General features: G+C 46.0%; 1 protein-coding gene across 3 annotated transcripts; it reads right to left on the bottom strand.

Annotated features, from left to right (window-relative positions):
• Positions 1-12,176: 12,176 nt before the first annotated feature.
• On the bottom strand, positions 12,177-23,780 carry MFSD1 (major facilitator superfamily domain containing 1). Of its 3 annotated transcripts, XM_085068922.1 has the most exons (17): positions 23,598-23,780; positions 23,212-23,264; positions 22,720-22,832; positions 22,312-22,354; positions 21,869-21,936; positions 21,366-21,474; positions 20,741-20,843; positions 19,974-20,072; positions 19,028-19,139; positions 18,481-18,537; positions 17,795-17,951; positions 17,074-17,171; positions 16,202-16,314; positions 15,719-15,766; positions 15,503-15,563; positions 13,699-13,813; positions 12,177-13,464 (listed from the first exon to the last, which is right to left on the bottom strand). In XM_085068922.1, the coding sequence occupies exons 1-17, from the start codon at positions 23,749-23,751 to the stop codon at positions 13,405-13,407; spliced, it is 1,563 nt and encodes a 520-aa protein (XP_084925048.1). In that variant the 5' UTR covers positions 23,752-23,780; the 3' UTR covers positions 12,177-13,404. The 3 variants fall into 3 exon arrangements, with proteins under 3 accessions (XP_084925048.1, XP_084925049.1, XP_084925050.1); XM_085068923.1 differs by lacking the exon at positions 13,699-13,813 and having other exon boundaries at positions 23,598-23,779; XM_085068924.1 differs by lacking the exons at positions 12,177-13,464; positions 13,699-13,813 and adding an exon at positions 13,981-14,643 and having other exon boundaries at positions 23,598-23,778.
• Positions 23,781-23,888: the final 108 nt, after the last annotated feature.

Raw genomic sequence — 23,888 nt, 5'->3', positions numbered from 1 at the left:
GAACAACGAATAAATCACATTATAAAACATTATAATAATATATAAATATAGATGTAGACATAGAGATATCAATATGAATATAGATATAGAGATATAAACATCAATATGAATATAGACATATATAGATATAAATGTGAATATAGATATAGAAATAGAAATATGAATATAGATATAGATATATATATCAATATAAATATAATAGTAGACAATGATATATCATATAGTATAGTACAATATAATATAATACAATAGAATACAACACTATATAATACTATATAATAAAATATAATACAATACAAGAAATATATACAATACAATAGAATACAATACAATATATACAATATAATATAATACAATACAGTATAATATATACAATACAACATAATATAATATAATACAGTACAATATAATACAATACAATAGAATATATAGAATAGAATAGAATACAATATAATATAATACAATACCATAGAATATATAGAATAGAATACAATATAATATAATACAATACCATACTATATACTATGATATAATACAATACAATACAATACAATATAATATAATACAATACAATACAATATAAGATACTAATAGATTACCAATACATCTGCAAACAAAATGAGGATTTTAAACCAATGGAATCTCAAAGCTCAGCTCCTCTCCAGGCCAATATTCCCCTTCTGGTTTTCCTTGCTCTTCCCAGACCTGAAATTACTAAATGCTGCTCCTGGAATCCTCTGGGGCTGCCTGTGACCCCAAGGGACCCCCTGGCTCATTCCCTGGCTCATTCCCTGGCTCATTCCCTGGCTCATTCCCTGGCTCATTCCCACTCACACACACACCCTCTGCCCCACTGCTGGCGTTCCCACCTAAACCCAGCAACACAAATTTCCCCCAAACTCCCAGCCCCATCCAGCTCCTGCCACTGCAGCCTCCCAGCTGGCAGCAGCTCTGGTTGTTATTCCCTCCTGATTTATCTCCCTTTCAACCCCCAACCCAGCCCTGCTGCTCCCAGAAATCTCACTTTTTAACCCTGTTTGATCTCCTGCTGACCAACAGGATTCTCTGAGTAAAACTCAGGATTTTTTCCTGGAGTCACAGAGGGCTCTGACATTATTCCCCCATTATTTTTGGGGAGGATTTTTTGGGCTTTTTTGGGAATTATTTTTTTTCCCTGCAGTGGCTGCTGCACAGCTCAGCTCAGAGTGAATCCTGAGCAAACTCCATTCCCACAGCGACTGCAGCTCCCTGCAAATGTCATTTTTAATATTTAATCAGCCCGGATGGCCTCAATATTTACAGCAGCAGCCTTTCATGGAGAAGTTAAACACACAGCCCAGATATTTAAGGAAACTGATTCAGAGGCACAGCAATGCAATTGCACCTAACGTGACCTGGGAATGAAATCACACTCGGGAGGTTGGAGGTTTTTTCTTTTCTCCTGCAGGATGTTTCAACCTCGTTTTTAATTCTTGATGTTCAAGGAGCTTCTGTCGGGGTTGGCTGGGTGGATTTCATCCAGCTGAGGGGGGAAAGGAACACAGAGAACACAAAGGAGAGGAAAGAAGGGAGGAACACAAAAAAACCCCAGAATTAAATCAGAAAAAAAAAAAAAAAATCAAGAAAGGAATGAAGCAACCCAGAACCAAAAAAACCAAAAAAAAAAACCCAAAAAAACCACCAAAAAGGGAACAAAGTAACCCAAAACCAAACTAAAAATCAAGACAGGAACAAATAATCCTCCAGGTAATTTTGGATGTGCTGGGAACGGGAGCACAGTTTGTGCTGCTGATGGTTTGAGGTGACAATTCTGCTCTGTTGACCCCAAAATCGTGGTCATGTTCTCCCCAAAATCTGCTGGGGAGTGAATTCCTCAGTCTGCCTGAAGGAAAGGAGGGAAACAAGCTAATCTCCAAAACCACCCAGCTAACCAAGCTAATTAACTAATTAATTATTGAGATTGAGGTCATGAGAGTGACACAGAGGAGCAGAGAGCTGCAGGGTGAAACCCCCAGGGCACAACCCCAAAAAACCATAAATTCCTCATCCCAAACACCATAAATTCCTCATCCCAAACACCACTGAATCCTCATCCCAAAACACCAAGGAATCCTCATCCCAAAACACCAAATGATTCTCTAACAAATCCTCAAAAATCTAACTGAATCCTCATCCCAAACACCATAAATTCCTCATCCCAAACACCGTAAATTCCTCATCCCAAACATCATGGAATCCACATCCCAAACTGGGGGTTTTTTCTTTTTTTTTTTTCTTTTTTTCTTTTTTTTTTCTTTTTTTCTTGGGGGGGAAGGCACCCTAAATCCCAGCTGGCCCCCATTCCCAGGCAGCTGCAATCCCTGGGAAGCCAAAGGCACAACCTGCTGCTGCCCAAGGGCTGCAGTGGGCAAAAGCAAAGGCAAATATTAGCCAGAGCTGGTACTTCCAGCCAGGATAAAAATACAAAAAGCACACAATTCCCCTGCTCCGTTACCATGGAGATCCAGGGAGGACAAACCAGCCCAGCAGAGCCCTGGGGATGAACCAAAGCTCCCCAACAACGTCCTGCTCTGCCCAGGAGCAGCTCCAGAGGGAAGGAATCCCAATCCAGAGGCAATGGCAGAGAGCAGCAGGACTCACCCAGAGCCTGGCAGGGCAAACCCATCCCACTGACCTGGGAGTGATGCAGCAATTCCACCCCAAACCATCCCTGGGAGCTCATCCTGAGCTGGGCAGGAGGAGACTGCTGGAGCCCAAATCCATGGATCTGTGCTCCAGCAGCATGTGGAATGTTGGAATGTTGGCACATTCCAAGAGCCAGGCACCACCTGGGCTCCATCCTTTTCCTTAGGGATGCTGGAAAATTCCTGCTCCAACCTTTTCCATGGAGATCTTGGAGAATCCCAGCTCCAGGCATTAGCTGTGCTCCATCCTGTTCCATGGAGACACAGGAAAATTCCTGCTCCATCCTTTTCCTTGGAGACACTGGAGAATTCCTGCTCCAGGCATCATCCTTTTCCATGGAGATCCTGGAGAATTGCTGCTCCATCCTTTTCCATGCAGACACAGGAAAATTCCTGCTCCATCCTTTTCCTTGGAGACAGTGGAGAATTCCTGCTACAGGTGCCACCTGTGGCTCCATCCTTTTCCATGGAGAATCTGGAGAATCCCAGCTCCAGGCATTAGCTGTGGCTCCATCCTTTTCCATGGAGACACTGGAAAATTCCTGCTCCACCCTTTTCCATGGAGATCCTGGAGAATCCCAGCTCCAGGCACCACCTGTGGCTCCATCCTTTCCCATGGGGACACTGGAAAATCCCTGCTCCAAGCTGCCAGGAAATGAGGGATACACAATCAAATCCAAACCCCAAGATCCCAGCCTGCATTCCCAGCCCTGCTTCCCACCACGGGCAGACAGGGACAGAGGGAGCACCATCCCACTTGAATGGATATTTGGGAATATCCAGATATATCCAATGGGAATATTCCTCCAGGCCCTGTCCAATTTATGGATATTTGGGAATATCCAAATGTATCCAATGGGAATATTCCTCCAGGCCCTGTCCAATTTATGGATATTTGGGAATATCCAGATATATCCAATGGGAATGTTCCTCCAGGCCCTGTCCAATTTATGGATATTTGGAAATATCCAAAATATCCAATGGGAATGTTCCTCCAGGCCCTGTCCAATCTATCCTGGTTAATTCCCTGTCCCTTCTCTTCCTGGCTGTGTTTCTGCAGCAGCTGATGAGCAGTAATTAATATCCAGGCTCAACGAGGTTCCCACCACAGGAAGATGTTTATTATTTATTCATCTTTCAGGCTCGTTAGATTAATCTATTTTAAATTACTGCCTGCTGCCAGGCACAATTATTGTAATTTATTGGGATCATTCCTGGGCTTCATTTCCCTCAGAGGGGAGGTGGGGGTTGGTTTTCCTGTGCTCCCAGCAAGCTGCTGGAGATCCCAGGAAGGAGAATTCCCTCCTCCTAGGAAGGGAATCAGGGAATTCTCCAGTCTGCAGGAATTCCTGCTTTTCAGCAGAGAGGAATCAGGGGATCCCCGAAAGGTTTGGGGTCTCAGAGCTCATCCCATCCCATCTCATCCCATCCCATCCCATCCCATCCCATCCCATCCCCCCTCACCCCAGGCTGCTCCAAGCCCCATCCAGCCTGCCTTGGGCACTTCCAGGATGGAATTCCTGCCCCCCTGGACATCTTCCTGCCTGGATGTCCTGCCTGGAAATGTCACCTCCCCAGACATTGCTCAGGTTTTACAGGAAACAGGGAAATAAAGCCTCCAGCACTGAGCCAAAGGCTTCACCCCATTTCTGTGGCAAAACCCCACATTTTGGTTCAAAGTTCTCATGATTCAATTCCCTTGCTGCCCTCAGGGGCTCTGAGCTGCTGGGCATGTTGGACTCAGAGACCTTGGGGGGATTTTCCAAGCTGAACAATTCCCTGAATAATCCCAGGATCCTGTTATCCTGCAGTGCCAAAAAGGGGCAGAAAGGAGCTTCTCCCCCTGCCCAGGTGGGCTCTGAGCTCCTCCTGCAAACACCAACAAATTGAGGGAAACAACTCTTCACGAGGGGCTGGGAATCACCAACTCATCCTTTAAATAGCCATTTCAATAACATCACCCTAAATAATATCCATTCCAATAACATCACCCTAAATAATATCCATTCCAATAACATCACCCTAAATAATATCCATTCCAATAACATCACCTGAACTAATGTCCCTTGAAATAACAGCCCTTGAAATAACACCACCTTAACTTACTTTTAAAATAGTATCACCTTAATTAATATACTTTTAAAATAATATCACCTTAAGTAATATCCCTCTAAATAATATCACCTTAACTAATATCCCTTTAAAATAATATCACCCTAAATAATATCCCTTTAAATAACATTACCTTAACTAATATACTTTTAAAATAATATCACCCTAAATAATGTCCTTTTAAAATCATATCACCTTAAATAATATCACCTTAAAACAACATCACCTTAAAGGATATCCTTCTAAAATCATATCACCTTAAATAATATCCTTTTAAAATAACATCACCCTAAACAATATCCTTTTAAAATAACATCACCCTAAATAATATCCCTTTAAATAATAACCCATTTAAACAATATCACCTTAAATAATATGCTTTTAAAATAATATCACCTTAAAGAATATCCTTTTAAAATCATATCACCTTAAATAATATCCCTTTAAAATAACGTCACCTTAAATAATATCCTTCTAAAGTAATAGCCCTTTAAAATAACATCGCCCTAAATAATATCCTTCTAAAATAACATCCCTTGAAATAACATCCCTTTAAACAATATCACCTTAAATAATATCCTTTTAAAAGAACATCACCTTAAATAATATCCCTTTAGAAATTATCCCTTCAAATCCCATTTCCCCCTTTCAAAGGGTTTCTCCCCCATCCCAAAGCCAGGGAAGATGCTGCAAAGTGCTGATGCAGGAGGAGGAAGGGAGCAGAGCTGTCTGAACCCTCAGCATCCCCACGGATCCTCCCTCCCCAAATTCCTGCTCTCTGCAAACCCTTTTGAACTCAAGTGTTTAATCAGAATCTCCCAGGAGGAAATGCAGCCACGAGGAGGGGAAAAAAAATTAAAAAAATAAAAAAGAGCAACTTTTTACTGGAGAAAGAAGAAAGGAGCTCTTTGGAGTTAAACAAATGGTTCTGTAACAAAGCACAGCCTGGGGACAGGAAGGCACTGGGGAGCTTTTGATGCCACAGTGCTGCTCTGAGATGAATTCAGAGCTCAGCTTTCACCCCAATTATAAACCTCCCTCAGCAAGGAGGGCAGTGGAATCTCATCTCCAGACTGAATTCCAGCTGCTCTCTGCCACTCTCAGCCATGGAGCAAAGAACAGAATTATCTCAGAGCTGCTTTCAGCACATCTCTGCTGGGCTTTGGGTTCTCGGGCCATCCTTACCAGCTACAGGCAAATAACATCAGATATTGCCTCTTTGCTGCCTTTTGGAGAGCTCTGAATTCCCTCTCCTCTCCTCTCAGGAGCTCTGGGGGAAATGCTGGAGTCACCAGGGGAAAAGCAACCATTAAATTTGGATTTCCACACAACTCCATGGTGTGAGAGATCTTCCCAAGCTCTGGTTGTGCTGCTGAGGTCTCTCTGCTCTGCATGGAATGTTTCATTTCCATGGATAACCAGGTTCTGCCCTTGGCAGCATCCAGGGACATCCCACTAGCATCTGCATCTGCTGCACGTCAAGGGGTCCTGCTGATGGTGGAATCACCAAAAACCAGGAGAAACCAAAATTCCAGCAGCATGGAACCACAGGATGGAATCCCTCATGCTGCTCAAGCTCTCAGACTCCCTTGGAAATCCAAATCTCTGCTTTCATCTCCTGCTTTTCTTTCTGGAATATCTGATCACAACCCACATCCAGTATTTTTCACACCCAGCACATTGAGACTTCATGTTTACAGTGAAATGACCAAAATCCATGAGAAACCAAAATTCCACCAGCACAGAATCCCAGACCAGAATCCCTCACACTCCTCAAGCCCTCAGACTCCCCTTGGAAATCCAAATCTCTGCTTTTAACTCCTGCTTTTTCCCTCTGGAATATTTGCCCACAACCCATATCCAATATTTTTGACACCCAGCATGTTGAGGTCTCATGTTTGCAGTGAAATAACCAAAAACCAGGAGAAACCAAAATTCCATCAGCATAGAACTGAATCAGACCAGAATCCTTCATGCTCCTCAAGCCCTCAGACTCCCCTTGGCAATCCAAATCTCTTTTTCAACTCCTGTTTTTTCCCTCTGGAATATCTGACCACAACCCATATCCAATATTTTTCACACCCAGCATGCTGAAGTCTCAAGTTTTCAGGAATAACCAAAATCCAGGAGAAACCAAAATCCAGGAGAAACCAAAATCCCATCAGCACAGAATCACAGACCAGAATCCCTCACGCTGCTCAAGCTCTCAGACTTCCTTGGCAATCCAAATCTCAATTTTCACTCCTGATTTCCCCCCTGGGCTCTCTGGCTCAGCCAGCACAACCCTGAGCTGTGTTTTTAACCCCCAGCACACTGTTATTTTGAACACAGCTCCAATAAACCCCCAAAGTTGGAGCAATTGGAGTCCTGCAATTAAATGAGCTCATTAGAAAGCAGTGGCACTTAGCAAGATCCCTGTTGGCCAATCCTAGCCCAGGCAGGGCTGAATTTGTAACCTGGACCCCCAGCTGGAGCTCTGAATCTGCTCCTGGTCATCAATCTCTGGGTTTTATTGCTCCATTCTGCAGCCTGAGCACCAAACCTGCTCCAATTAGCCCCCCAAGCGACTCTCACAAATAAATACTGACTTTCATATTCCACAGAATATCAAACATTCCAACAGAATATTAATATTAATGCAGAATATTAATATTCCGACAGAATTCCCTGGGATCCGTTTTTGATTTAAGCATTCCTAGAGCTGGGGAAGGAGTTTGGGATGACAAAAACATCCCCAAGGGGTTGGGGCAGAGCAGCTGGGGAGCAGGAGCTGTGTGGGGACAGCAGAGATGTCACCAGGAGGTTATCAAGTGTGGCCAAACATTCTGGGGGAAATCCCATAACTCCCCAGGAAAAACTGGAGATGCCATGAAGCTCCAGCTGGCTCGAGGTCCTCATTCAGCCCTGGGCAGGGAGTGGGATGGTTGGGGATGATGCATGGAGCAGGAGAGCTGCCAGGAGAAATAAATAAATCCTATTAATGGAGCATTAACACCTAATGGTGCCAAAGTGCCATGAATCCATCCCCAGTCCCAGGAGCTGCTCAAGGAGTCTCAGCAATAATGATTTTCCTCTGGCATCACCCTGGCTCTGAGCTGGAATTTGAGCAGCAGATCCCTTTCTGCAAGACTCTCCTGGAAAAGAACTTTTCCCATTGAAGAGAAATCACAATTAATTGCAATTATCCCAGTCCTGGGTGAAGAACTTAATGACTTTTCCCCAGTTTTCTTCCCCCATTCCTGCAGGAGCCAAGGGAGAGGCAGCAGAGAGGACATGGAAATCTGCTGCTCCCAGATTTTAACAGGATTTGCTGGGATTTACTGCGGAGAAGGAAACCTAAATCTAAATTTTATTGTCCAAGAATTCACTTCATAGAAGGATGATCTGTAGTGGGAAAATCTCATTTTGTCTTCACTTCCCACTTCTGGTTTTCACCCAAAAAACCAAAATAAATGAATCCCAGAATATCCTGAGCTGGAAAGGATTCACCCAGTGAGCTCCTAACTCTGTCCAGACACCCAACCATCCCACCCTGTGCATCCCTGGGAATGCTGTCCCGATATTCCTGGAGCTCTGGCGAATTTGGGAATGAGCTCATTCCCTGGGGAGCCTGGAAAGAGAGGAGCAGGGAGTGTTTGCCTGGAGATGAGCATCAGGAAAGGCTGAAATGAGCTTTTCTGCCAGGTTATTCCATCAGCATTCACAGGAACACAGGGAAGGCTGAGCACATGGCAAGTTCAGTGGAGATCCCATCCCTGGAATTGCTCAAAAACATGGATGTGACATTGGAGGTTTTTGTTTAATGGGAATGTGGAGCTGCCAGTTGGACTTGATGGCTTTAAAGAGCTTTTCCAACCCGAAAGATTCTGTAATTCTGTGATTCTGGGAAACTGTTCCAACCCCTGGGGTCCTGGGAAGTGCCTGAGCAAGCCAGGGTTGATCCATGAGCCTGAAGTTCATGTTTCCATCCCAAAATCCATCCATCCATCCATCCATCCATCCATCCATCCATCCATCCATCCCTATTAACAATTCCCCCAGAGCACCCTCAGCCCCAAGGATTTTCTTCCCTGAGAAATGGATCACCTTCATTCCAAGCCAGGAAAACAGGAGTCACTCAAATTCCTGCCTTTTCCCCCTGCAGCTCCAGGAATCCATCTGAATTCCAATTCCAAGAGCTGCAGCTGCTCCAGGGGAACTTCCCAGCTGTCTGAGGTGAAATCTCAGCCAGGGATGGAGTCACATCAGCAGTTCTGGAAGGGCTGCTTTCAATCCAGACAGCTTTTTCCATCTCCAGACAGCAAAATGCAGATGAATCCCCAGCAAAGCCATTCCCTGGGAATGTCAGACATTGCTGTCAGCCTGGGGAAACAGGGATGAGCTCCTGGCTGCAATGAGCTCCTCAATCCTTTGGGTTCACCAGGAGGCCATGGGCTAACTTGGTTAGGGAATATTCCCATGATGGATCTCAAAAGGATATTGGCTCTAATCAGCCTTTGTTTCTGAGGCACTAATTAGGTTTAGCTCATGAATAAACCTTTCTGAGCAGCCTGGGCAAAGGGAGAACAGAAAGTGCAGGAGGAAAGGAGAAGGGAAAGCTAATTATTGCATGCAAAGGGGGGAAAATGAGTCTGTGGGTAGTGTTTTCCACCTGCCACCTTTAGGAGGATTTAAATGGGAATAGAAATGGCACAAAATGTGTGGATGTGGCATGATGGAAGTGACTGTGATGCCAGAATCTTGGAATGGCTTGGAAGGACCTTAAATCCCATCCAGTGCCACCCCAGCCCTGGCAGGGACACTTCCACTGTCCCAGGGTGATCCAAACCTGTCCAGCCTGGCCTTGGACATTCCAGGGATCCAGGGGCAGCCACAGCTGCTCTGGGAATTCCATCCCAGCTCCTCCCCACCCTCCCAGGCAGGAATTCCCTCCCAATATCCCACAGGAGTCATTCCCCTCGTCCAACCCAAAGGCTGCAAGTTCAGGAGACTCCAAACCACAAAATGTTCTCCTCCTCCTCAGCCTCCCACTGCCCTGAAAATCCCAAAAACCAATTCCAGGCCATGGAATTCCCCCAGCCAGGTCACCTCTGCTCCCATTCCCTCATTTCAAGAGCCATCACAAAAGATCTCAGAAAAAAGGGTGTTGGCTTTGCTTTCCCCTCCAGCAGAGCAAAGCTCTGAATTCCAAATCCCAGCACGACCAGGGAGAGATTTTTCCTGGAGTCAGCTCTGAAATAATATTGACATTCTAGCCAATCCATCCTGTGTCACTGTGTTGATGTCAGAATGCACTGGCAGGAGGATCAGTCCATGGGAATGCAGAGCTGCTGGATTTCAGTGAAGCCTGGGAATGCCATTCCTCCCCTGCAGTGCTCCCTGGGCTGCTCCTGGCTGAATCCATCACTCCTGACACATTCCATAAGCTGGCATGTCACCTCCAGCCTCACTGCAAACTGCTGCAAGTGGGTTTTGAGATATAAAGGACTAGGAAATTGGCTTGAGGGAGCTCTTGTAAGCAATGCAGTTGTTGATGGATTGGAAAATCAAGGTTTGCTCTGAATTTCATCTTCACGGGGGTCTGAAATGCAGGATGGGCATCGAGGGACACCCAAAACCACCTCAACAAATCACAGCCCATTTGTTCCTGCTGCTACACTGCAAAATAACCCCAAAACGTGGATTTCAAAATATGAATTAGTATTAAAAATCCACGTAATGCTCACCTGCAGGCATTCCCAGCTTCTGGGAATAAAGTAGAATTTTTTAAAAGTCCTGAGGAATGGAGTAGAAGGAGGTTCAGCAAATTCCTATGATGTTCCATCACCATTCCAGCTGCCAGAACTGTGGGATTTCAGCTCCTTGGGGCAGAATTCCTGCACTCCCAGCTGCTCTGTGCTCACCCAGGGCTTTGTAGACTTGCAAACAGCTCTGTTAATTAAGGGTTACACTGATTGGGGTAATTTGAGGAGCAGCCCCAGAGCCACAGCTGGGAAATCAAATCCCAGGAAGAGCAGCTCGTTGGGGGAAACAGAGCAGGAATTATCTCCTGTTTCCTTGGAGGTCCCACCTTTAGCTTGAAGAACTAAGATTTTCAGCCCCAAACCCCAAAGGGAGAAGGAGGTTTTCCTCCACAGCTCAGGTCAGCTGGAACAGATAAAACTGTTCCCCAATCCCACTCAGTAACACATGGAATAACCACAGAATCCCAGGATCCCTGAGGCTGGAAAAGCCCTCCAGGATCAGAGTCCAAGCTGTGATTGATTCCCACCCTGTCCCCAGCCCAGAGCACTGAGGGACACAGCCAGGAGTTCCTTGGACACCTCCAGGGATGGACACTCCAAAGCTCCCTGGGCAGGACATTCCCATGGCTGCTCATCCTTTCCATGGGGAAATTCCTCCTCATGTCCACGCTGAGGGGAGAAGAGCAAGAACTGACCCACCTTAGAAATACATTCAATTAGAAAAATTGGACTTTATTCCATGGAATCACAGAATCCGAGAGGGACATTAAATCCATCCAGTGCGACCCCCAGGGACACCTTCCACTGTCCCAAATTGCTCCAAGCTCTGTCCAGCCTGGCCTTGGACATTCCCAGGGATGGACAGACTGTGGCAGGACCAAGCCATGGCAATAACAAAGCCACCAATCACCACAACAGATCCCAGGAGTTGCAGCCTCGAAGGCTTTAAATCCCAACGACAGCCAACATCCCTGAGCCACCAGCGTGGCACTGCTGGCCTCTAGTGAGAGATCCTGCAAAAGGGAGAGAGGAATTCCTTGGGATAAATCTCCTTTCCCATCTCTTCCCTGGATCTCCTGCACTGCCCCACCTTCCCAAGGGCTCCTCAGCCACTCTGGGCAGTGGCAGAAAGCAGATAATGAGGAAATTGTCTAAGACATTCCTGATTTTGGGATATTTTCAATAAATCCATCACTACCTAGTGAGGGCTAAACCAATTTCCCATCCTGGCTGGAGGGGTTGCAGCTGACAGAGGAATTTGTCCCTTTTGCAGAAATCCCCACAGGACTGCAGCAGGATCCTCAGGGGAGCAGAGAATTCAGGAGCTGAAAATGAAGCTCAGGAAAGCAGGAGCTGCAGTGTGACTGTTGGATCACACAGGAAATGTTAACCCTGAGGGAGCAGCAGAGGAGTTTCTCCAACCAAAATGTGTGAATTCAAGAGAAGCAGGAGAAAAAAAGCAAAAAGAACAATTTAATTCTCTCCCTCCCCAGGAAAGAAAAGTCCATCAGTGAGAGCAGCTTTGCCTTTGGATCTTCAAGGAGAAATTTCCCCCAAACTCTTCCTCCTCTCAGGGGAAAAAAATCACCTCAACAACCCCCCAGGCAGCACCACATCCCAGAACCACAACCACCACTGTCCATGGAAAGGTTTTATTTAAAAACACCCCAAACTCACAAATCCACAAAGCAGCAAACCATGTGGCTCTGAGGAGCCCAGAGAGCACCAGGAAAAACCAGCAAAAGGCACCACTGAGCTGGGCAGGGAGATCCCAACCTGCTGCTTTTTGTTCCCAGATTCTCCTGCAGAATTCCAGACCTTTCAGCCAACTTCTTTCAGGAAGGTGTCAGTTTTTCCAGGAATATCAAAGGAATCTCCAGAATTTTCAGCCAATTTCCTTCAGGAAGATGTCATTTTTTCCAGGAAAATCGAAGGAATCTCCACTGCAAAATCTCTTTCAAAACCAACTTTAAGACTATGAGCTCTGCTTAAACTACTGCAGGCAAACAATAAAATATTCTGCATCAAATGTAACTTTTTTAATTCTAACAAACTCCTCTCTCTGAGCCTTTTGTGGCACTCGAGGATTCCCTGGAGTCAGCCCAGAACATTCCCTGTTCCTGGGGCTCCACACACCTCCTTTTAAAGCAGGATCAGCTCACTTCAGGGATCATTTATCCAATTACCTTGAGGAGTAATTAAACCACAGCACAAAGCACTCTGCAGCAGCTCTGGGAACTCCCTGCTCATCAAGGAGCCATAATTTCCACTGAAATTGTGGGAAAATTTTGGGGTTTCCCCATGCAATCCAAGGCTTTTCCCTCTGGAAGCAAAATGCAGCTCTTGCTTGAACTCTTTTTATAGTTTTTAGTCACAGACTCTTAGAAATAAATCAACTTTCACATTGTTCAGGGCTTGCAGGAGGTTTTTGCTGTCCCTGCTCCAGTGCAAATTCCAGGGTTAGCACTTCTGTACTGCTGGAGTTTCCTCTGAAATATTCACTTGGGATTTTTTCCTCACCTTCTTCTCCCAGGAGAAGGAAGCAGAGCAGCCAAGGTGTCCAGGAGGAGAGGCTGAAAAACCTCCATTGCCATCCAGGCTCATCCCAGCAAATGAATAATTGGATTTCCCCATTTCTCACCCAGAGATCAATCCTGCATCTGACTCAGCTACTCACAGGTATTTGAGACAGGAGGCTGGAGAAGACACTCAAAGGTTCCACCAGAGCCACAGTTTCCCATCAGGATCCCTGGATGGCCCAGGAAGGAGGAGTTTTTGGCAATATTTTAAATCTAGGCTGGCAGCAAAGCTCGTGCTGGGCTCTGTGTCCCAGGAAATTCAACATTCCTGCTTTTCCAGAGGTGCTATTTCAACACACTTCTGTGAGCCAGAGTTGATAAAGAGGAGGAATAATTACCTGGGAGCTGCAAAAAAATAAAATTAAGACATTTGTGTATCATTAAATGCTCAGCTTTGGGGGTTGGCCATTGATTGGTTTCCTTTACTAGATTTGGAAATTTTGGAATTTGTTTATTTCTGAGAACAACTCTCAGCAATCTCACTCTGAGGTGGAGTTGCTATTGAAAACAGCCAAATTGCTCAAAGGAACCCCTAATTGTTGCAGTTTTTAATTGTCCTGTGAACCCCCTGACAGATACCTGAGCTCCAAGTTTGGAAAGGTATTTATTCCTTAAACTAAAGGCATCAGCTTTTGGCAGCAATTTTGCCAAATCATCTTCATTCTGACGTCTGAGCTTCTGCTGCTCTTCTGCACTGCAAGAGAAAAGTGTTTTCAGATGTTTGCCCTGAGCAGTGCCAAGCCAAGCAGGGAAAAATGAAAATATTCTGATTTTAACAGCTAGGAAATGTTTAGGGGTATCAGATTAATGAGCCTGAGGTGTGGAGGGTAAATAATTCAGTGTAAAGAAAGAGAGAGGCTGTTTTCTGCAGGTTCCTTTTATTTCATTCCAAGTTTTCAGTAGAAAGAGAAACCTTTTTTTTTGGTTTTTCACAGATTCCAACGTGCTCAGGGAGCTTCTGTAACAGCTTTTCTATCTGTTAAACAAACTTGCAATCCCTTCAAACAAACCTGGCAATACAAAGAGGACCAAGAAGGCAATAAAAGACCGCTCAGCAGTCTCAGAATTCAGAAATCCTACAAAAAAAGTCCATTGGAGCAGAGCACTCGTGGCTCTTCCTCCGTGAAGTGGTGAAAGGAAAACCCAAAAGTTGAAAACACATTTCAAAAAGTGGTTTTTGCACGAAGACAGCGACCAAAGCAGCAGCAGTGAGCTGTTGGGAGCTCTGGGGGAGGTTTATCCCAGAAACAAAAGTGGATTTGGATCCAAACCCTCCATGCCAGGAGGTGTTTTGCTCTCTGCAGGTGTTTCAGTGAGGGGTGAGAGCTCAGGCAGCCTGTGCCCAGGTCAGCAGGACGTTTGGCATTAGTGACAAGTGTTACAAAGCAGAGCTGCTGCAAACCCAAGGTGTTAAGGACTCTTCAAGGAGCTAGAGTGCAAGCTGAGCTGCCTGGGCAGCAATGGCTGGGCTGGTGCTGCTCAGTGTCCCCATCCAGGCTGGCCTTTGCCACTCAACTGTCCTTTCTGAAAGAAACAGGGACAAGAGTTACTGCAAACAGCAGGCTGAGGCATCCCCAACCCCACAGAACCCACACAGCTAGGATGGGACATGTGGGTGAGGAGCAGCTCGGCTTGGACACAGAATTCAAGGTTTGGGAAGGGTTTGTATGGAAAAATTTGTATTAAAAATCCTTTTGGCTCGAGGAGACCCATTGTAGTGAAGTCAGGTTGTAATTTCCTTGAGTTTTCCTCGAGATCGATCTTGTTCTTGCAAAGAACAAGAAATAAAATCATATTAAACCTCATCAATCACCTGGATAGACCTTGCTCAGGTGCTTTGGGGTTTTTTGGGATTAATTTAAGTACCACCATATGGACACAGTCCAGTTGTACAGGAGTCCATAAATCCATTTATAAGAAATATCTTAATAGCAAATTATTTATCTGGATCAAACACAGATTACATTATAAAATATATACACATATATAAGTTGTGATGTACAATATCTGCAGCTGAGATGGAATTACCTATTAAAAAAGAAAGAATTCCAACAAAATGAAAGGAAATGAGTTCTGAGATCTGAGGGAGCTGAGTTTCCCATCAGTATTAGGATTCTGACCCAAACCACAACATTTTTTAAACACATTTCAGTTGGAAAGCCACTGAAATAAAGGCAAATAGCAAGGAAAAGTGCCAGGAAAGGACACCTGGGTAAAGCTGCCACTTCAAATATTGATTCACAGCAGGCAGGAATATGAAATCCTAACACAGACTGGTGAAAAAATAAATCCAATATAAAGCAGACTTGAGGCAATGATCTACTTAATCCCTTCAGGACAAACACTTCCAAAGAACACTGACATTTATTGGGTTTGTACTTACTCAGCTGCAGCTGCTTTTTGCAGTTTTTCCCTTTTCTTTGCAGACCAGTTGAGGTCACCACCTGCAACAGCAGAAATGTGCACTTTGAGACCTTTAAAACTGGTATTTCTGTGTCTTTGGCATCAAAGGGGTTCTCAGAGGAGTTGAGACATCAGGGGGATGATTTTCTAGAAGAAGGAATTGAGGTGAAGAGGAAGAGAAGCTGCCAAGACTCACCTGCGAGGTGATTCACAAAATACAGCATGACCACAGCTATCAGTGACACTGGGGAGGGAAAGGGACAGCTTTAGCTGACAAGAAATGCACAATAAACAGATTTAACCCACCACTGCAATCTTGAGTTTGAGGTTTAACCCACAACTGCAATTTTTCATGGTAATTCTAACTCAAAGGAGGTTTTTGCTTTTGTAAATCCCCCCTGTGCTCACAGCAGATGGTAATTCAGAAAAGATTTTCATTTTAAACTTCTAATTTACACTTTTAAACTATTATTTGTCTACTCTCACTCAGTTTTTTTAAACATTGAAACTCTTTACACCTCAAGGAAACCCCAAAACACTTCACCAGCTGGGAGTTCATCTCAACACTGCCCCAGCTGACACCTCTAAAAGAACAATTATGATTGTTTTACAGGAAATATGAAGCCAAAAGAAGCCAAAAAAGCTTCCTGCACCCATTTTCAGGGAGTTTCACACTTACAGCACACACAGGCACTGAAGAAGACCTCGAGGAAGAGGTATCCCCGTGTGTCCAGGATCATCCCAGCTGCAATGGCAATGACAGCCAGGCCCAGGTTCTGGATGGACTGCATGCTGAACAGAGAGAGGAGCTCACTGACTGCTCTGCTCAGGGAAATGGGGATGGGATTCCCCAGGGAGAACTCCTCAGGGGCACTGAGCTGATGAGGAGTGAACTTTTCCCTGTTTGTGGGACGTGGGAAAGTCAGGACTTCAGTTTTGGAGCTCTGTGTGTCCCAAAGCCACATCCCAGAGCAGCCAGAGCTTCCTGCTGCACACACCTGGAATGCTGGGAATGAGGAATGTGCTGGGAATGAGGAATGTGCTGGGAATGAGGAATGTGCTGGGAATCAGGAGTGTGCTGGGAATCAGCAGTGAGCTGGGAATGAGGGGTGTGCTGGGAATCAGCAGTGAGCTGGGAATCAGGGGTGTGCTGGATCTGCTCACATTCAGTGACCAGGAGTTTCAGCAAGGGTGGGATGGGTTGGGATGGAAGGGACAGTAAAGCCACACCCCTGCCATTGGGGACACCTTGACTGTCCCAGGCTGCTCCAAGCCTCACCCAGCCTGGCCTTGGACATTCCAGGGATCCAGGGGCAGCACAGCTTCTCTGGGAATTCCATCCCAGCTCCTCCCCACCCTCCCAGGGAACAATTCCTTCCCAAAATCCCATCCATCCCAGCCATTCCCTGTGTCCTGTCCCTCCATCCCAAGCCCCTCTCCATGTTTCCTGTCACTCCCTAAAGGCCACAGTTGGGTCACCCCAAGGTTTTTCCTCCCCAGCAGAGCTCCTGGAGGAGCTCTGGTGTTACACAAACCCCAGGAAATACTCACAAGCCATAGGCAGTTCCCAGCTGGTGCTCTGGGACAACAAAGGCCACCATGGGCCACAGGGCACAGGCCAGCAGGGAATAGGCCACTCCCAGCATGCACTGGGGACACAGGGATGAGAAAATGGGGTTAGAGGGGCAAAGTTCTTGTGTTGCAAAGTGCTAAATAAATTAATATATTGCCTTTTCCTTCCTCCTGAAAGTGAAGAAAAAAGGAGCTCAAGTAGCACTTTGTGCAATGAAATTCTAAATAAATATCTACATTTAGAAAGAAAACTTCTTCCAGGGATGGCTCTCAAACTAAACTCTATTCATTAAAATTAAAGAGTCTAAATTAAACACCCAGAGCTGCAGCTCATTAAAAAAAAAGCCTGAAAATCAAGGTTTTTAAGCCCTGCCCCAGTGGTGAGCACCACAAGCCTCAGCTCCAAACAGATTCTTCATGGAATTTGCCCTCAATAATGCAGATTTGTACTGAGGCTCAATCCAGCACATCAGAGACAGTTAACTAATAGTAACAAACTTCAGAAATCAATTAAAAGACCCATTTTTAGGAGCAAAGTGAGCACCTGGCACAGGAATTTAACAATGAGGTGAGCAGTTTTTTCCACCTTACCACACAGAACAACTCAGCACCAACTCCCCTGCTGGTTTTCTATCTCTAAAAGCAGTATCTGGTACTGATTTCATCTCAGGGCAGCAGTGAGTGCCAGCAAGCAGCTCACCATGGCTATCCAGGGGTTCCAGAAGGTGAAAGCCAGCATGATGTGAGAGGCCAGCGTGGTGAGCACAGCACAGAGCACCCAGATGATGTTCTTGCCCACCTTATCCACCAGCAGGCCAAACACTGGCGACATGGGGGCTGAGATGATGTAAACAATGCTGCAAAACAGGAAAATTAAAGTGTTTAACACAACCAGAGTCCTTTGTGAACTGTGAGGATACAGGAAAAACACACCTGAAAAATCCCAGGGATTTGGAATTCCCAAAAGGTCTGAGGATGTGGAAAAGTCAACATTATTTCCTCATCCAAGGAAATGGTGATGCTCCTGGGATCACAGCCCAGCAAGTGGTTTTTGTTGGGTTTTATTTGGGGTTTTGCCACATCACAAATTCATCCTCAAACCACAGAAATTTAGTGGTGTTACTAAACTGCTTTATCACTCAGAAAAGAATCACTAAATATCAAAATAAAACATTCAGAGGTTTTTCTTTCCAGTGTGAACATCTATTTTTAATCAAAACCACACCCACCCTTCCCAGTTATTCCTTGGGCTGTGTGAAATTATTTCTCCACTTCAATGCAGATCACAGGAGATCCCAAACTTCTTCCCACCTGCCCAGAGCCCAAAAATACATCCTGAACTCCTAAAAGCTGGCAGTGTTAATTACTTAATTAACCACAATATACCTGTTAATTGCACTGGCTTCCTGAGGGGAGAATCTGAATTTTTCAATAAAGAAAACCCTGAAGGAAGAAAAAAAATAAACTATTTAGGAAAATGCAGACTTGAGGGACATGAAATCAAAATTAAGCTAGACAATCTCGTTTTCAAGAAAATTAAACACAGGTCTGAAATAAGTATTAGAGATTCTAATTTATAATTAATTTAGAAGTTTTTTTATCAGAGAAGAAGATAAGATTTTTAACCTAAGGATTATTCAAATTATACTTTGGGAAAACCATTCCAAGTCCACAACCAATATTTAACCCAAATAATGAGGTATTAGGTTGTAACTATGGAAGGAATCCTACAGGACAGCAAATTCCACCCCAAAATTCCCCCCAGGTTTGAAATGTGTGTCCAGCTTTAATCAGGAAATCAAACATTGCTGAGTTCTGCCACCTCAGCAGGGTAATTCCCAGAGCTCAGCAGGTGAATGGGAAGGTTTGAAGCAGTTGGTTAAAATCCTGGCCAAATTCCAAGGGAATGGCTGGAAAAGTGAGTGGCACTTACTTCCCGAGGCCAATGAAAGGGAAAACTGCAGCATAGTAACAAACACAGATGACAAAGATGAGCCACAAGGACAAGGAGAAATCCTTCACATCTGTCAGCTTGATCACTTCTCCTGCAGGGGCAAAGCACAGCGTGGAGTCAGCCAGGATCCCAAATCTGATCCCAAATCCCTCCTAGAGCACATCCCTGTCCTGCCTGGCTGCAGTTTCCCCAGTGGGAGTCACTCCAGGAGATCCAAGTGTAAAACCCACAGTGCCAAACCAAGCTGTCCCTCTCTCCCTGAGCTGATGGACAAAAGCTCCAAAGCCTCTGCAAGTCCTGAGCAGCAGAATCAAACATTGGTCAAGGAAATGTTCCATCAGCTGCAAAAATTCCTGCCTGGAGGCAGCTGGGAGCAGCCTGGGATAGTGGAGGTGTCTCTGCCATGGCTGGGGTGGGATGGATGGGCTCTGAGGTGCTTCCATCCCATGGATTCCATTTGCCCTTCCTTGGATCTCAATTAAATTCAGTTCATTTTTCATTGCTCTAAATTCTCCCATGTGTAAAACTCAAATTATCACACACTGCCTGATGAGAGCTCCATGGTTCTGCACTCCTGCTAAAGGAAATCAGACCAACTGAGAAAACAAGGAACAAGTGGTCATGGCACAGATCTGATTAGGTGTAAACCTTTATTTGTACAAAAAAAGATGAGTCTAAAAATGGCATAAAATGGCAATTAGATGACTCTAAAGACGACATATAAAAAAATGCCTCTGCCTGACCAACTAGTGCTTAAAACTAAAACTTCATCTAAAAATGAGGATTATAACTGTGAGGACGTGCAGAGCAGCCACTGAGTGACCCCAAATGCAAACCCCAAATGCAAACCCCAAATGCAAACCCCAAATGCAAACCCATGCAGAGCAGCTGGCAGGCTCTGCTTCAGCTCAGCCCCAGCACTCACCTGTCTTGCCCTGCTCTTTACAAAGCAGTTTCTCTGCTCTCCTGTCCAGGTAACCCAAGATTAAAGCACAGCTCAGTGAGAACAGACAAGTGACACCCCCTAGGAATGCAACACCACACAGTCAGCTGACAATCCAAGCAGCAATTTGGGTTTTCAGCCCAGTTAGTGCAGTTTTTGTTGGACACAACAAGGTACACCAAGTTTAATGCCAACTTCAAGGCTCAAGAGCTGCACAACTCAAAGATTAAAGTGTAAAAGTGAAGCCTGACACAGGGCAGACACCTGCCTTGGAGCCATAAATGTGTGTATAAACTGATTTTATTTAAACACGACCACCACTCCCACTCAGCACAGCCAAGCTCCTCATTTGCACCTTGCAGGAACAGGAACAAAGCCTGGCCTTATTCCCAACACCAGAGCCACCATGCCCACAGCTCTGAGGGAAGGGAACACACCCCAGAATTGTTCAAATGTCACTTTTACGATCAGACAGCCACAGGCAAGCTTTGACACCCTTCAGGAAATTTTTCAAGCCTGTCCTTTGCTCAGAGGATGTGAAACATTTCACCTCCATGAGCCACCAACTCGAAATTTGGCAACCCCCAAAATGCCCCAGCATTTTAGCAGCTGCAGTAACCTGAGAGAAATGAGATTATGAGACAAAAGGTGTTGGGATTGCTCTCCCTAGCTCCAATAATTAGCTTTGCAGTGATGAGTTAATAAATCATTAACACAGGCAGGGGACAGCAATGTAAAATGTCACTGACCTATCAGCAGAGCCAAGCCAAGGGTGCTGGGACCAGCAGAGCCCAGGAGGTGCTGAACCCTGGAGTAGATCCATCCCATAATGTTCATGTTCACCGTGCTCCCCTAGGCAGAACAGAGCCCTGTGAGCACTACCAGAGCCATGGCCCAGCATTTCCCAGCTCCAGGAATCCCACAGGAACAGCAGACAAACAGGGAAATGCTGCACAGAGAACTTCAACCGGCAGCAAAAGGGATACAAATGATTCCTTTTGATTCCCTGCTGGGTTGGTTTGTAACAAATTGGTCATTGCAACAAAAACACAGCACTGCAAATTGAAATTTCACACAAATCTGGCAGTGTTTTCAGCAAGGCTTCAGAAGTGCCATAAACACACATATGAGCTCATGAACTGAGCTGAATTTAACACATTTGAACTAACAGAATTCCCACCTGACAGGCAGGAGAAAGAAGCATTTTCCCCTCATTTTTTCCCCAAAAAATGATCCAAGGCTGCAATCCCAGGGGCACCAGGAGTTAACAGCTCGGATAAGAGGAGCCAGCCAGGCTCCAGGTGTCCCACACTGTCCCAAAAGCAGGGACACAACTCCTCTCTTCATTCCCAGGATGAATTGGTGCCAACTTACAATTCTGGCCATGCTGAGCTGCAATCCAAACACCAGGTTTAACTCCTTGCCCTTAAACCAGCTCACTGCATACGTGTTCTGGGCCACTGCCAGGGACTCTCCACCTATTCTGAAGGGCAAAAGGAAACGTTTCAAATGCAGCAAGAGCAACATGACTGAATTGCAGAGAAATCTGGCTGTGTACAGGCAGATTGAATGCATATTTATAGATATAGGTGGCAACAGAAGGCAAGGATGCAAAAATAGAATTGCAGTGACTTAAGAATAATTGGTAATTCCACAGTTTTGGATTCAGCAAGACCTGCAAAGTCCTATTTCTTGTTTTCTAAGTTGCACAAGGAATTGAAATTGAGATCTTGCATTCCTCAGCTTTAGAGGTCTCAGAATCCAACAATTTTGTCTCCAAGTGGCAGGAATTTTCTAGGAGAGTTTTCAGGATTGGTTTCTGTAGTTTTCTAGATGGCCTTATCTCAGAGAGCACAAATCTGCTCTTCCAGACTCACCCAAATATGAATCTGCCCACTTCCATCAGCCAGAAAGTGTTGAACAGTGCTCCCAGTGCAAAAACCACCTGCAAAGAGCATTGGAGGGAATTACAATTGTGCATTTCAGGCATGGAACAAACCAGAACTTCCTGCAAACAGGAACCAAAATGCTTTTCCCTTCCCAGAAATCCTTCCCACCCAATTCCTGCTCTGATTTTTGTCTTTGCTCCCTCTGCTGTTCATCACACCAGCCTGGGACTGTGTCATGCTCAGCCAGTTCCACACCAAACACACCAAACATGTGCCTCCTTCCCATGATTTCACCCTCATTCCAAGATCCCCTTTTCCCAGGAACTCCAGCCCAGCCCAGGGCTCTCCCATGGCAGTTCTCAGCTGTCTGATCCCAAGGGAAACACAAATTCCAGACACAGACCATCCTTCACCCCTTCCTTTGCACTCACCTGCCCAACACACACAAAGATGCTGAATATCACAGTGCCCAACCTGGAAAGAAAATAAAAACACTTCATGCATAACCAGAATGATTTTTTTCCCTTACAAAACACTATTTTGGACCTGCAGCAGGGAAACAAGGGGAGGCTGATGGGTAATGAAATGTCTCTATAATAAACTGTGCAGCTCAACAGTTTCCTTAAAATACAGGTAGTACAAGGTGTTGGTTTTGAAACAAATTTATTTAAATTATAAAGGAAAGGAAACTCATTTACTGGTGGAAATTGTTAAATTGTGGGGAAAAAAATGAAAAAGTTTATTATAATGTGAACAAACTTTATGTTACAAAGTGTAAACTTCAGGTGCAATTTTAGTTCAGCATTCACTGACCACAGAGACACAACCACTGCACTCACCGGATCCCAAACACTCTGTCGATCAGGAAACCCCCAAAGAAGCACAGCACCACGTTGGGCCACGAGTACCAGGCATAGAGAGCCATGAACTGGGCTGTGTTCACCTTCATGTCCTGCACAGCACAGGGGATCAGACAAGCAATTATTCCTCAGCTAATTGCAGGGACACAGAGTAAATATCCAGAAGAAACATGTAGAAATAAGTGCATTTTCTGTAACTCACAGAATCCCAGATGGGCTGGGCTGGAAGGGACTAAAGTCCATTTTGCTCCAACCCCAGGGAATCTTCCACTGTCCCAGGCTGCTCCAGCCTGGCCTTGGACATTCCAGGGATCCAGGGGCACCACAGCTCCTCTGGGAATTCATCCCAGCCCTCCCCACCCTCCCAGGGAACAATTCCTGCCCGAAATCCCATCTCCCCATTCCCACCCCGTCACTGCATGCCATGGCAAAGGTCACTCCCTGTTTCCAAACCCCCCGGCAGTGACTCACCCGCTGAACCTGCGTCTGCAGAGCGGCAGGGTTGTCGTAGCAGAAGTAGCTGCCTGCAGGGAGAAGGGCAAGGCTCGGGGCTCTGCTCGGGCACCCCAAAGCCCAAACCCCACAGCCGGGCACTCCACACCTCACACCCCACAGCCGGGCACCCCAAAGCCGGGCAATCCGGGCCCACCACACCCCGGCACCCCACACCCTACACCTGGGCACCCACACCCCAAACCCAGGCACCCCACACCCTGGCACCCCACACCCGGGCACCTCAAACCCTGGCACTCCACACCCCAAACGCGGACACCCCACAGCCCACACCCACACTCCACACCCAACGCCCCACACCGATCTCCCCCCACCCGCAGCCCCCGGCCCGGCCCGGCGCGCACCGAAGCCCAGGAAGCACATGAGGGCCAGCACGAGCAGGCGGTGCGGCAGGCGGCGGGGGTCGCAGGCGGCGGGCAGGGCGCGGGGAGGCCCCGGGGAGCCACCGCCGCCAGTGCCGCCATGGTCCGCCAGCAGCGCCCGCTCCTCCTCCGCCATCGCGCCCCTCACGTGACCAACCGCACGTGAGCACCGCGCGGCACGTGAGCACGCACGGCGCGCGGATACGTGGTTACGTCACCCAGGCGGTTGCCATGGCAGCGGTGCTGCGGCCTAGGGGCTGTGAGGGGAGAACA

Source organism: Lichenostomus cassidix, chromosome 9 (genome assembly GCF_008360975.1).
Source record: "Lichenostomus cassidix isolate B80296 chromosome 9, HeHo_3.0, whole genome shotgun sequence".
NCBI lineage: Eukaryota > Metazoa > Chordata > Aves > Passeriformes > Meliphagidae > Lichenostomus > Lichenostomus cassidix.
The sequence above is the reverse complement of the archived record's forward strand: the minus strand, read 5'-3'. Positions and strand labels throughout refer to the sequence as shown.